Here is a 14,599-nt window from a genome sequence, read left to right on the forward strand (position 1 = left end):
CAATGAAGAAGATCACTCAGAAGATCCTTTCAATTGTCCCACATTCACTTGCTGACCCTTCTGGGCTGGGCTGGCAAACGCTCCAGGAATCCGCGTGAACCAGTGTGTCTAGCGGTGCCCACAGCAGGAAACAAATGACATAAAATAAATGCTCACCAAGCCCAGAACGTACAGGAGTCAAGCTAACTTGGCCATGGGTATGTATGACAGCATGCCATGGCAATGAGCATGACACTGGAGAAGGAACCAGAACAGCACAGCGATTGTCTGTGGGACACTCACCTGGTTACAGTAATGTTTGATGAGGTTAAATACGAAGCCCCGATCCATGAGTGAGAGGAGGTCATACAAGAAGAAAGCCAGGCTTATGTTCATCTTCTCTGCCTGTTCAGTTTCCTTAAAAACAAACCAATAGTTTGCAGAAAACCCTGATCGTGAACCACCAGGTCCCTGGTGGGAAAGCGGGAACAGACAGGTCCTGTTATTTCAGCCACTACCCCGGGGAAGACACTGGGCAAAGCTGGTGAAGCTGCAAAATTGCAGCAAATATAAGTCAGCCCTTAGCAGGTGCCAGGAGTGTTAGGTTCAACCAAGCAATTCTTCATTTACGATGAATATTTAGGTACATGTCCTCTTTTTTTTCCCCTCCCTACATGCATATTTATATGTATATAATTGAGCTCGTTCTCTATACACAATATTGGGCCTTGAATTTTTTCATTCAGTGTTATACAATGAACATCTTCCTACCTTTTTAGCATTTCTTCAAAACCTGTTTTTAATGGTTATCTTGTATTTGTTCATATGGTTCCACCATAACTTATTTGTTACTAATAACTGTTGTTTTGGCAAAATTAACTTGAAATGTATCTGCTTTCTTCAGTGAGACAGATTGTTAATTTATAAGGATTGTTGAGAAAATCTAATCAAGATAGAAGAATTGGTTCTTTACCTAAGAATTTTTTTGTCCTCCAATTAGGCAGCATTCCCAGCCTAAGAGAGGTCAGAGTTACACACGGTACAGTGAACTCTTGCATGAATTGAGGCAAGAGCTTTTGTTTTGGTTACTTCTTAGGGCTCGTATTTATGAAGAGATTTTACAGCACCTCAGAGCAACTGGGAATTCATTCTTTCCTATTTATGTCCTTCATTCTAGGAATGATAAATCAATTTTCTCTGCCTCTATTGAAAATATGATCGGAAAAATATTTTCCTTTTGTTATGATGTGCAGTTTGCAAATTCAGGCCAAGCTGAACAGTCCCTGGGATGGCTAGAGACCTGACAGAGAAGTTTCCACAGTATCTCTGAGTGGTAGGCCGCCTGCTCTGGTATCCTGCACAGGGGACACTCCTGGGGAGTTTACGTAACTGTCTGAATATTCTGGGCTGGGAATCTTCAGTCCTGGCTTTGTTGCTAGCTGCATGGCTTTTGGAAAATCTATCAGTCTCACTGTGCGTCCTTTTTCCATGCCTGCTGCACCAAGAAAGTTTGCCACGAGAAAAAACCAGATGGAAATCTCCTGAACACTTGGTACTATACAAATTCTCAGTAATGATAAAGGTATCAATGATGACCACCGCTGCCTCAAATATTATATCTGCCTTCTAAATTTGACTTCATTTTATTCATTTTTCAACTTTTTATTTTGAAATAATTTCAAGCATAGAAACGGTGCAAGAACAGTGTAAAGAACTCCTACATGCCCTTTAACCAGAGTTATCAATATTTCACATTTTGGTACATTAGCTTTATCACTCTTTCTATATATAGCAATTTTTTTTTCTGAGTTCTTGACTCTGAGAGCAGGCTGCAAAAATCGTGCTCTTTACCCTGTAACACTTCAAGATGTATTTTCTAAGAAGAGAATACTTCCCCTCCGTATCTTTATTGACAAGCCCCAGCCCCACCCGAGAGTCCCACCCAGTGTAATAACTGCACTAAGTTGTCACAGTCTAGTTAGTTACATCTCAATTACTATCTTAAGATGACGCTTATTTTTGTCTGCTTATGGAAATAACAGAAAAAGGTAAAAGATTTAGAAAATAAAGAATATAAAGGCCCAGTTACCTTCTGAGGTTTCACTAAAAGGGCTGCAGTCTCCGAGGTGACCACATTAACAATAGTAGTTATGTCATCTTTGAAACGGTCGGAAAAACGAGTCCTCCGAAAATTGTCCCGTTTGTCCATGTTGTGTACGTACTGCGCCATGCTTTTCACCTACGGGGGAGTGGGGGAAATGTCAACACAGAAATCGGTGACCTGCTGGTACACTGGGGAAAAGGGTGAAAGATTTGGAGAAAAGCTCATTAGCAGTGGATTTTCTAACACTTTATCTGCACTGGCGGTTGTCCAAGAGGACTCTGGACAAAAAAAATGCTCCTGCCCCATTGAGGGTTACCATGGTGGCAGGAGGTGGGAAGGATGTCCTCTTCTTGACCCCAAGCCAGGGGGCTTCCTTCTTGCTGCTCACAAAGCCAGGGAGCTTAGTTCTTTGGCTACAGTGTTGGAAGGCTCCCCTTCCCTCAATCACCCATGAGAAGGCAGACCTAGATGGTGGTCCTGTAGCCACTCAGGCATCACTTGATGATGGCCCTCAACACATGACACAAAGGGAGCTGTTTATGATACTGTTCTTGATGTGAACTGAAGTCACTTCTGTCCTCAAAACTACAATAAAGGAGAAGGGGCGGAGGGGGGGGGGCAGGAAATGTTCCTCTTGAGTTTCAAGTTGAAACAGGGAGCATAGTTTTCCAGAAACAATTCTAAATTATGCTAGGTGGAAACTTAACCAGTATTTGGAACATTGCCTCTAGGAGGAGTTATGTTTTGAATTCAGTAAGACTCACTTGTTTTATCTATTGCCTTAAAATATGTATATTTATATATTTAAAATATATATTAAAAAAACACACGACAATATATGACACCAGCTCAATGCCTACCACAATTTCAAATCGAGATCATGTTTTGTTTTTTGGGCCTCTTCTTGAGGCCAGGAGACTCGTGGGTAATACAACCCCTTTGATACCATCTGAGGTTGTGTCTCGTCCTTGTTAGAAATCACTTAGAGCTATCAGGGAACACTGATGGGCAAAACCGGGAGTTCTTATCCTCAGATGCCTATCCTCTGAGGTCATTTTTGTGAATGTGCCTAAGCTAGTCAGAGAGTCACTGCAAAAAGAAACGGCCCTAGCAGTTAACTGCCCACTTTTACCTGAAGATGATGCCTTAGGTCAGGGCTAGAAGAAGGGTGCACAAAGACAGTTATATGGGGAAAATGCTCTCCACTCCTATGATGTGAACTGAAGTCTCTTTAGGGGAGAACTTTAATGTACTACCAACAGATTTCTGGTTGTAAGAATGCAGGCCAGCAATTTTCATTAGCATTGAGACAAGCAGAGATAAGAAATAGAGAGAATGTAAAATAAGAAGAGACTAACAGACAGGCTTTATGTGTTTTTTATTTTCCGATAATACCACAGGCAGCTCAGGAAGGACCTTAAGAACATAAAATCCTAAGCCCAGCATAAGGACCATAGACTCTCTTCACTGTAGAGTCCTGCCTGGTTCAGGACACACAGATGAGTCTGTACCCCATAGAGTCTCATGTACTTGGTAGGAGGGAAGGTCAGGGTGAGAGATGGGGACTGGACTCCATTTCTGTCTGACAAAAGTGTCCCTCTCACTATGTTCCCAACAAAGGACCTGGAAAGACAAGGCCTCTTTGTTTTCAGCTGCCCCGATCTTGATTTTCTTCTGGCTAACTCACCCTAGCCCCAGACTTTTAGAACTCACTGTTATATCCGGCTTCTGCCTGTTGAGCTTGGCCAACCTACAACCAAATAAATAATTCTCACAATACCGTACTTCTAACTCATGGCCTCTTTCCAGATTGTAAGTTACTTGCCAGCTACTGTGTCCTTCGGCTCCTCAGAGAAGAACATCCAGTAGAAATAAATACCAGAGGATGCTTGGTCTATTATTTGTAGGTGGGGTAAGGCACAAAAATACCCCCCACTGGTGGCCTTCATGATCTATTCACAGAAGGGGTACTTCTAAAGAACCCCTTGGTGCAAGACTTTATTTTCTGAGTAAACTGGGCCACCTATTTACCTGTGGGTCCCTGAAGCCTGGCTCAGCAGTTTCTAGAAGCACAGGGATTTATTCATTAGCAAGCGTGAAATTGGCCCAAGGCCTGCATTCAACAGCTCTGATGCCAAAGTAGTTGTTCATTAGCGCCCGGGCATTAACACACTTGAAGGGTGTTAAATGGCCCAGGTTGTTGGCTAAGTCTAAGGAAGCTGTCCTTTCTTTCTCTGCAAGCTTCTTGGGGGGAAAAACTGTTTTGGTTTTTAAATAACTTCCTGAGCATCTGTAAGGCAAATGCACAAGTGATGCATGGAGGACTATGTATCCTGAGTCTGGGATGGATCAGTTTCCTTTGCAAAGTTCTGGCTGGTGCTAATAATCTCCATCTACCTCCACCCCAGCACCGAGATCCACTTCTTGGCATTCCGTGTCAATCTCTGAACCTTGGGAAGCTGATCTCTAAGAACCATATCTCTCAGGCCTCCTTGTCCTTGGACTTCTGCTTGGAGTTGGCCAATGGGAGGCACCAGCAGGGGATCAGTGAGGGAGAGGACACAGAGGTCCTGGTATTTTGTCCACTCTCCTGTCCTCCTCTGGGCCACCATGAGCCTCTGGCAGTGGTGACATTTCTGTAGAACTCTAGCTCCTGTTAGGGGATCCTCTGCTCTGCCTCCGCTTTCTCTAAGTCCCAGTTACAATAGGTCCCCTATCTTTGCCCTTTTAGAGCTAGAATGGATAGATAAAGGCTCCTCCCTGGGCCTCACTAACCCCATGTGCTCACACCCTGGCACCACTGTCCCTTTGATGAATGCTTTCCTATCAAACCTTCTGAGTGATGCCAACGGTGTCCTGCCAGGACCCTAACATAGTTAGGTTACAACATGCAGAGCCCTGGGGACCCCGTGTTTTGGAAGATCTGCCTGTTGACCAACCCTTTCCATATGCTCAGATCAGCAGAAGCTTTCCTTCCAACTACCTCATCTGTTTACCATCAAGGACTCCTGGAGGGAAGGCGAGCTATCAGCTTTAGCTTTTGCTTCCTCTCCCAGAGCCACTGAGTCCCAGTAAATAAATGTGCAAGATCAAAAGTGATTTTCACCTTTTTCATGGTTCTTAGCTCCCTGTAGTTAAGGGCAGTAAAGCAGACAAAGCCTTTGGCAGACCTGAATACTCCTCCTTATAGTCACCACACTTCCTCCAACCCCATCTATGTGCTGGAATGATAGAAAACTCTGGCCTCAAGGCTGCTTAAGGATTAAGTGAGATAAAGCTGAAAATGGTGCCCAGTGCATACACAGCAAGATGCACAGTATGTTTTGGATGTCATTGTTTTTCCTTCCTCAGGGATGCCAGCTGTTCCTGGGACCATATGAAGGACAGATGCATTGTGATGCCTGCAGAGAATACAAACTTGCCTTCAAGACAGAGCTCTAGGATGTCAGGCGGAGCCGCTCAGGCCTCCCAAGGCTGGGTTCATTCTGGCTGGGAATGCGCAATGGTGCATTAAAGTTGGCTTCTGAATATAAAGGTTTTGCATATTGTTAATTGGTTAGGCTAAGGGAATGTTTTGTAACTTTGAGCTTCCAAGGAGAAGCAAAATGGCAAATGAACAGAAGCTGGACTAGAGTTGTGAGGCTCTGGTCCTCAGTGGTGGGAGGGCTGGGCAAACCCTATTTAGCTTTGGTGTCCTGTGTGTGCAGTGAGGATAAGTCTTCAGGGTACTTATCGCACACAGGTCTTTACTGAGTTTCCAAGGACTGAGCCCTTAGAGCTGCTACTGGAACTTTCACATAGCCAAGTTTGAGAACCACCGTTCTAGGGGATTGGTTCTCTGGTCTAACAATTGTACTTATATAACTACTGAATAGTTCCTAAGAATGATTAGGTGAAGTGAATGTGGACATATGTGTGCACGCATGTGAATAAATGACATAAAGCATTTTTGAATTGGGATCCTGCTTTCCTCTGGGACTCTGTTCACTGAGATTCTACAATTTAGTTTTTGCTTCTTGACATTTCATTGGCAATATGACAGGTGAACTCAATTGCAACATGCAATTGCAATATGAAGATTATTTGTATGAATTGTCCATAGATGGATTAGGACCCAAGTGAATCCTCTTTATGAAGAAACTTGACAGCAAGTGGGATAAGTAAATAGAAGGATGGACAGGGCATGGAGTGTTGGTATTAATACTTCTCACTCATGCCTCAAGAGAGAGTTTTAAGACCAGTCGATTTGCTGCCAGAAGCACAGAGGTCAATGTCTCACTCCTAACACTGTTGCTCCAAGACTCATAGGCTGCGGCCAGTCACCTAGATAAGCCTGGCTTTTAGAATGGAAAATCCTGGTGCTAACCAGGTATGAAGACCCTTAGCCCTGCTGAGGCCTTGCAGGGCAGGGATGGCATGAACTAGTGGATCTCTAGTAAGCACAGAAGTCACCCAGGAAGACAGGTTAATGTACACCACTGGCTTCCATCCTTCCTTACTGTATTCAGTAGTTCCAAGAAGGGTTTTAAGAATTGGCCCTAATTTTACTAAGCAACCCCCATGCCCCCATTGCTGATGCTGTTGCAAGAATTTGAAACTGAGCTTTCTCAAGCTAGGGGTTGGGACTAGGTGAGATGCTAAAAAATTGGAATCCTGGATGTTTTTGTGGCATGGGCCTGACATATTTTATTTTTTAAAGATTTATTTATTTATTTATTTATTTATTTATTTATTTATTTATTAGAGAGAGAGAGAGAGAGAGAGAGAGAGAGGCAGAGACACAGGCAGAGGGAGAAGCAGGCTCCATGCCAGGAGCCTGACGCGGTACTCGATCCTGGGACTCCAGGATCATGCCCTGGGCCAAAGGCAGGTGCTAAACCGCTGAGCCACCCAGGGATCCCCATGACTTATTTTTCACCCAACTGCACATCACTTTCCATTTCCTCCCCTGCATGACTTTTATTTTGTTTCCTTTGGGCCTCCATTGTCTGTATCCTGTTTGTTTTTTTAAGGTTTTATTTGTTCAAGAGAGACACAGAGAGAGAGGCAGAGACACAGGCAGAGGGAAAAGCAGGCTCCCTGTGGGTAGCCCAATATGGGACTCGATCCCAGAACCCCGGGATCACGACCTGAGCCCAAGGCACTGAGCCGCCCAGGTGTCCTGTCTGTTGTCTGTATTCTATTGTTCAGTAGTGTTCCCTTGTCCTTAGGTTTGAACTTAAATAGACAAACTATAGCTCATGGGGTAAATCTTACCATCTCTCTCTTAAAAAATTATGGGGCTTCTGGATGGCTCAGTGGGTTAAGCCTTTGGGATTGAGGCCACATTGCCCTCTCCCTACTCATGCTCTCTCTCAAATTAAAAAAAAAATCTTTAAAAAAATGGGTACTCAATAAAAGTTTAAAAAAACTATTCACTTAATGTCACAGTAGAAAGAACCCAGTGAATATAAAGCTGACTCTATCACTAAATCCTAATCCCCTCCCAATCCTAATCCCTGGGATTGTTCATATGTACATTTTTATGTACAGTTGAGTCTTGAGCAATATGGGTTTGAACTGTGTGGGTTCACTTACATGTGGATTTTTTGGATAAGTACAGTATAGCCCTGTAAATGTATTTTGTCTTCCTTATGATTTCTTAACATTTTCTTTTCTTTTAGCTTGCTTTATCACATGAATACAGTATATAATACACAAAACATACAATATATGTATTAATTGACTGTTAGGTTATCAGCAAGGCTTCTGGTCAATAGTAGGCTATTAGTTGTTATGTTTTTGGGGAGTCAAAAGTTACATGCGAATTTTCAGCCATGCAGGGGCATGGGTTGGTGCTTCTCACCCCCACATTGTTCATGGGTTAACTACAGTTGGTGCCTATACTTTTATAGCTTTTTCATTTAACATCACGTCAAAACTTATCTCCATTTATCAGCATTGATAAAATGGATACTTTTAGTTGTTTTATGGTAAAAATCTTTTCACTTCAGCGATCAATTACAAAACAGGTATTAGTATTACTGTCTTCATTCTAAAATGAAGGAATATGGCTGTGCCTTTTGCTCTTCTGATAGACATGTGATAGAAGTTACAGGGGAAACAGATTAACAAGTTTCATTTTTCTTTCTTCCCCAGTTAATATCAGTTGGTGCTTGTCTGATACCAAGTAGCATGCTAGGGCTACGGATAGTATCATAAAGAAGATAGACCCAAGTCCTAGAAACTAAATAAGCAATACAGAAAAACAATTCTAAATTGTGATAACTGCTGGAATTGAGGTAAACAGGGTGTTCAAAAGGAGAATAATAGAGAGGAAGACATACTGTAGTGTAAGCTGCTCTGAAAGCCTTCTCAGAGGTGGTAACATATAATAAGCTCAAACCCAAAATGTGCGTGTGTGTGTGTGTGTGTGTGTGTGTGTGGAGGGGATGGGGGGGCAGGGAGGGAGAGAGAATCTGAGAAAGGCTTTGAGGCTGGAAAGGCCACAATACCTCCAAAGAACCAAAATGGGAACAATGTGGCTGAAAGAGGGGGCAAGCTAATAGGAGCTCAGGTAAGAGTTAGAAGGAAACAGGATCATACAAGTGCTCTGTAGGCCATGATAAAGTGTGTGCTTTATTTGCAGAACACTGGAAAGTACTGAAGGGTTTTCAAGAGGAGAATGACATGATGTGTTTGAAGAATTGGCAGCCCCATCAGAGTGGACAGACCGGCACAGAAACAGATGCAGGCAAGCAAAAGAGGAAGTTATTGCAAGAGGCGCCCGAGAGAGGATGGTCGATCAACCAGGTAGGGAGCAGAGAAGACAGATGGGGAGAAGCAAGAGGCTGGAGGTGTGTTCTCCAGTGGGCATCAACAAGAACTCTTAGAAGTTGGGCAGAGGTGGATTTTAAGGAACCACCTGAGGTTTTCAGGGGGAGCGACTTGGAGGATAAAGCATCAGTGCCTAAGGGGCAAATGGTGGGGGGAACCTCACTGCCTTCCTGTAACATGCCTCATGCCCGGCCGCGCACAGACACGAACACACAAGAATCTCACCAGAAGGTCAAAGAAGAACCAGGCGTACTTGAAGACGGTTTCTCTCACTATCCCGGTGCTGACCACCATCTGCAGGGCGAGCTCCTCGTGGAAATGCTGGACAACAATGACAGAAGCAAGTCTGAGATGACAGGTGCTTTCTACACCAACATCTCTTCTCTCTTGTACCAACTGTTAGTCACTAACATGGCCATCCCAGGTGCCCCAGACCACCAGCGGATGGCAAAGTCAATGCTGAAGCTACTTGAGATGGAGGACCTTCTAGGTGGGTAGGAGTTGGTGAGTGATGGTATCAGGTAAGAGAGGTAGGTCTGAAGGAATGGCCTCAGCCTGGGAGTGACTCTGCATTCCTGGGTAGCAGTCAGACCTGGGACTGTTACTTTCCCCTTAGGCTCTGCTGCAAACCTTCTGCATAACCACGGGCAAGCCATTCCTCTCTTTGCCCTCAATGTTCTCATCCATAAAATGGAGGGTAACCATGGTGGTCAAACTGGAACGTGCATCAGAATCCCCTAAAGGGAATGGTAAGACACATAAGACTGTTGGGTCCACCCTCAGCGTTTTGGGTTTGGATTTGGTAGATCTGGGGCAGGGCCTGAGAATTTGCATTTCTAACAAGTTCTCAGGTGTTGCTGGTGCTGCTGGTGCAGGGACCTCAATTAGAGAACCGCTGTCTAGGTGATATCTAAGCTGCCTTCCAGAGAGGACGATTCTGGTTTTCACAATCCCATTGTGGCACTGTGGGAAACGTGATGGGTTGGGGTTCTGAGTAGATCCTCTGAGGGAGATGGTGGTAGCAGCCTGAACTTACAACCTCTCAACTCCCTGTGTCCCAGGGTCAGATGCTAGAAAGTTCCTCAGCTCTGCTTTATGTCTACCCTTCCCTTCAAAGTACCCAACTCCTCGACAGCAAATGTAGCAGATGGTGACTTCTGCATCTTTGGTACATTTTACATTCCCTGGTTTATCTGGCTACATCAGACTCCTGACAACAGTTTTGCTGGGGAAGGAGCTCAAGACTAGAGGTAGGGCAACCAAATTATCTCAGTTTTCCCGAGACCATCTCGGTCTGAAAACAGAAAAGTCCTGCATCCCAGGGAGCCCTTGGTCCTGGGCAAAGTGGGATGGGTGGTGACCTTAACTACCAGTAAAAATGATGTCTGGGTATTTTCTGGGGATTTCATTAATCTGATGGCCATAAAACCTACAATCAATACAGATGAATTAACTGTTTATCCTTCTGGGGGTAAGAGAGCTAAAACTATTTGAACAGCCTAATACCACACCCTAAGCATATATGGCAGTTAAGTTTCAAATTCAACCCCTGAAAAAAATTGATTATAGCAAAGACTGTCCTGACACATTTTTATGGTTCCTGCCCTGCATAATGTGGGTGCAACTCAATTTACCATCTTACGTACATTAACATTTGAGAGTCACTAAGCTATACTAAGAGGACACAAATGGAAAAATCTATGTGCAGATCTCTGGGGATTCTAACTATCTATATCCTCAGCCAGTTAACAGTGATGAATGTAAAATGCTTAAGTGCTTCAGCATGTCAGGAGGTTCCCCCTCATTCTACTAGGTGAGTCAAACCTTTATAATCTTAATACACAGAAACGCATTTGTCTGCTGCTCGGAGACGTCCATGAGGCTCACCCGCCTGGGAGCGGCAGGAGGCAGAATGTTAATCTAGCAGGTGGTCTAAGCAAGCACATGATGTAAGTCGGCTATGCCTGGGTCTTGCCCCTGTAGGAAAGACTCGCTCCGCTAGCTTCAAAGGTAACCTCTGGAAAATAGGTCAGTTTGACTGCCAGAGTCTTATGGCAAGAAGAGATTAGACGAGGATAAGCTGCTTCTTAAAGTAATTTATGTTGCTTACCAGGCAACATTATTACTAGAACACCTTGCTCCCGAGGTTAGAGAAGATAGCCAAGCAGCTAAATCCTTTTTGCTGAGCTAGTGAAGAAACATAGTGTCTAAACTTCCCTCCAAAGTGAAATGATTCTTTTCTAGTCATTGAGGTGACCAGGGACAGAGTCAAATCAAGGCAACAGCAAAACCGCACGCTCGCTTGCCTGAAGGAAGCCAGGCTGTGGGCAAACCATGGCTTTTAAAAAGAAGGACAAATGGTACATGTAACCAGTCCCTGCAGAGCCCAAAGCTAAGTTTTAGAGTTAAGTGAAAAATTATTTTCAGCACCTAGCCATATCTCCTTTCACTTCTTTGAAAATTAACTCCTGGTACCTCTGAGCCCCAGACATATGGGGCCCGGATTATTGACAAGTCTGCACCCTCAGGCCCTGGCAGCCGTAACCCCACCACCACCACCCAACGCTTGATCTTTCCCTCACTTGGTGCAAAGATTGCTGAGCTGAGGCTCATTCCCTCCTGGCATGTTTAATAAACATTCCTGTGGTGTCAGCTGTTGCAAATGGCTTCCCGTGTTATCCTTCCAATCAGCATATTTACATTTTAATAAGGGTCTTGAGAGACACTCAAGACCTTCATTTCAGTAACTACTCTAATGCAGCAACTCTTGGGTGCCCCGCAGAGAAAAAAGACACCCCCACCCCCACCCCTTAGACCACACAGGCCGAGGCCGAGACTGGAGAATTTTTGTTATTATCAGATGCTCTGGCAAACAGCTTGTAAAGTCTCTGAACTCATAAGTAAAGCTGATTAGAAAGAATTTGGAGGAAAGCCTTTCATGTCACTTGATACAGTACTGAAATAAATGACACCTAATTATTGCCATTCCCTTCTGTTGAGGAGTAACTGTCCCCAGCTCACCTCCTACTGAGAAAGAACCTAATGTGGTGGTTCTCAGACTGTGGTCCCTGGATGAGCATCACCTGGGAACTTGTAAGAAATGCAGATTCTCAGGCCCCCACTTCAGAACTATTGAATCAGAAACTCCTGGGCGGGGGGTGGGGGGAGCGGGGGACGGTGGCAGGTAGGGTCCAGCAATCAGTACCAAGTCCTGCTGGTGCTTCTGATGCACGGTAAGTTGGAGAACCCTTAGTGAATAGGAACCAACTGGTCAAAAAATAGATGACAAGGAACATAGCTACAAAAAAATGCGTGCGTGCACCTGTGTGTGTGTGTGTGTGCGCACATGCGTGAGAGTGGGAATGATGCAGAAGAGCACTTTGATGGAGTCTATTATCAATCACAGTGAGAGGACATGGGTAAATTATCCTCACAACTGTCCCACTCAGTACCTTCTTGCTGGCTGGCCTTGGGGCTGCCGTGGAACTGGGAACATCATTATTGCCCGAGCAATAATAAGACATCCGGTTGCAGTTGCGATCAGCAGTCTGAAATACACAAACCATGACTCATCTGTCCACTGACGGTGGTTCAATGAAAGGATGAGCCAGTGGTCTGGAACTCACAACCTCAGAATTCATTTTTAACATAGTTTATTTTTTTTCTGGCTACAAAGATAAAACAATTGCCATAAATAAATACAAAATGAAGCAAAGAATGTCAAGTCACACCTCATTCTACTTGCTCCTGAGATAATCACTGTTAGCAGTTTAGTGTGCAGGGCAACTCATAGTTAAAACCTAGTTAGGAACAGGGGGTGCTGAAGTCCCTTTGACATTCTGATTTTATTGGGGGAGCATAAAAAATGTGTGGGAACAGTGCCTCTCTGTGGGCTAGGATGGTACAGCCTCCTAAACATGTTAAAAATTGTCAAAAACCACTGTGGACAAACGTTCTCCCCCTGCCACAAAACAAGTAGAAAATTCTTAACCCAATCCACATAGAAATTTAATATTTTCACTTTAATTAAAGGAAACCATAACAACCAAGGCCGCCAATGATAAGGGGAGGCCACTTGTCACCTGTTCAATCAGAAAATGCTAATGCTCAAAGGAACCTTACCTTAGGAGGTTGGACCATGGTGTGTTGGCAAATGTCTAACAACCAGCTCTTGGGGGGAGGAGCCAATTTGCAGCATTTGCCTATTTCTGTACCTTAAATACTTTTATCACAGCAGATTTCAAGTTCACATGACGTCACTGAACACAGTGTTGGGAAGAGATGTGCACTAGCAAATCATTACGTAGTAACTCCACCATACAGATAACAAATAACCTCAGAAAACAGATAAGAGTAAAATGTAGTAAAACAGTGAGGAAAATGTAGTAACCTCAGAAAACAGATAAGAGTAAAATGTAGTAAAACAGTGTAGTAAAACAGTGAGGATGGTGTTCCACTACCTTTTTAAAGTGGAATAATTTTGGACTTATGAACAAGTTGCAAAGGTGGTATAGAGGTCTCACAGCCCCTTTTTCACCCTGTTCCTCTTGATGTCATATCTTATGTAACTCTGGTACATTTGTCAAAACCAAGAAATTAACACTGGCTCATTACTAGCAACTAAACCACAGATTCAGGTTTCACTAGGTTTTGCACCAATGTCCAATTAAGATACAACTGAAGATACCATACCGTATTTTATTTTTTAATTAATATAATTTATGCATTATTTTATATAATTTCATTTTTAATGTTATCTAACAACCGGCTCAGAAAATTCTAGAAAATTTGAATAATCAGTTCTCAGAAACTGGTAGAAGCCAGCTCCGGCACAGCCCTGGGTCGATTCTGTAAGTCAAAAAGTGTGAGATAGGAACAGTTTCATGTGGTGCACACTCTAGATTGTCAGAATCCCTAGTTGTGGATCTATTGATGATCCTTAAGTTCATCCAGGGTTCAGCAACTCTACAGAGATGAGGAAAATGAGACCCAGGGCAGGAGTGGACTCACCCATGACCACACAGCTGGGTGGTGGTAGAGTCCAGACCCAACCTCGGTCTCTAGATTCCTTTTTCTTCACAACATACTGTCTCAAGTGGGTACATTTGGTAAGAGGAATTATGCTGAAACCTAGAGGGTTTGATTTATTGCAATCAGGGGAAAGTATATCCCTCTAAAAGTTAAGCCACAGAAGCCACAGATCATTGGAAAGAAAATTCAGACAAAGAATCTGTGGTGGCTTTGTGGAAAAACAAACAACACAGAATTATTCACTAAGAAGGGTGAATTTTATGGTGTGTGTGGGTATACCACAGTTTGAAAAATATTTGCAAATGGGACACATTCTATAAAATATCTGACCAGGATTCCTCAAAAGTGTCAAGACAAGAGATGTCTACAAAATTGTCACAATCAAGAGGAGACTAAGGAGATCTGACTAAAAAATATAAATGTGGTACCCTGGGTGGGACCCCGGAAGAGAAAAAGGACATACATTGGGAAAAAACTGAGAAAATACGATTAAAATATGAAATTCAGTTAATAATAGTCACAGATCAATATTAATTGATCATTAATTGTGACACACATACTATTCTAATGTAAAATGTTAACAGCAAGGAGGTTAGTATGCAGAAAGTTTCTGTACTATAGTCACAATAATTCTAGAAGTCTACAACAATTAACAAAAATAACATCAAG

At 43.4% G+C, this 14,599-nt stretch overlaps 1 protein-coding gene across 3 annotated transcripts in view; it reads right to left on the reverse strand.

Moving 5' to 3' along the window:
* DOCK8 (dedicator of cytokinesis 8) overlaps positions 1–14,599 on the reverse strand; it is a 227,655-nt gene that overhangs the window by 60,128 nt on the left and 152,928 nt on the right. For all 3 annotated transcript variants that reach the window (XM_072762059.1, XM_026001584.2, XM_026001585.2), the window contains 4 exons: positions 12,352–12,447; positions 9,125–9,220; positions 2,069–2,218; positions 283–396 (listed from right to left, as the gene is read on the reverse strand). In XM_072762059.1, coding sequence (XP_072618160.1) covers positions 283–396; positions 2,069–2,218; positions 9,125–9,220; positions 12,352–12,447 — 456 coding nt within the window. The remainder of the gene's footprint in view (positions 1–282; positions 397–2,068; positions 2,219–9,124; positions 9,221–12,351; positions 12,448–14,599) is intronic.

The sequence above is a fragment of the Vulpes vulpes genome, chromosome 1, assembly GCF_048418805.1.
Source record: "Vulpes vulpes isolate BD-2025 chromosome 1, VulVul3, whole genome shotgun sequence".
Taxonomy (NCBI): domain Eukaryota; kingdom Metazoa; phylum Chordata; class Mammalia; order Carnivora; family Canidae; genus Vulpes; species Vulpes vulpes.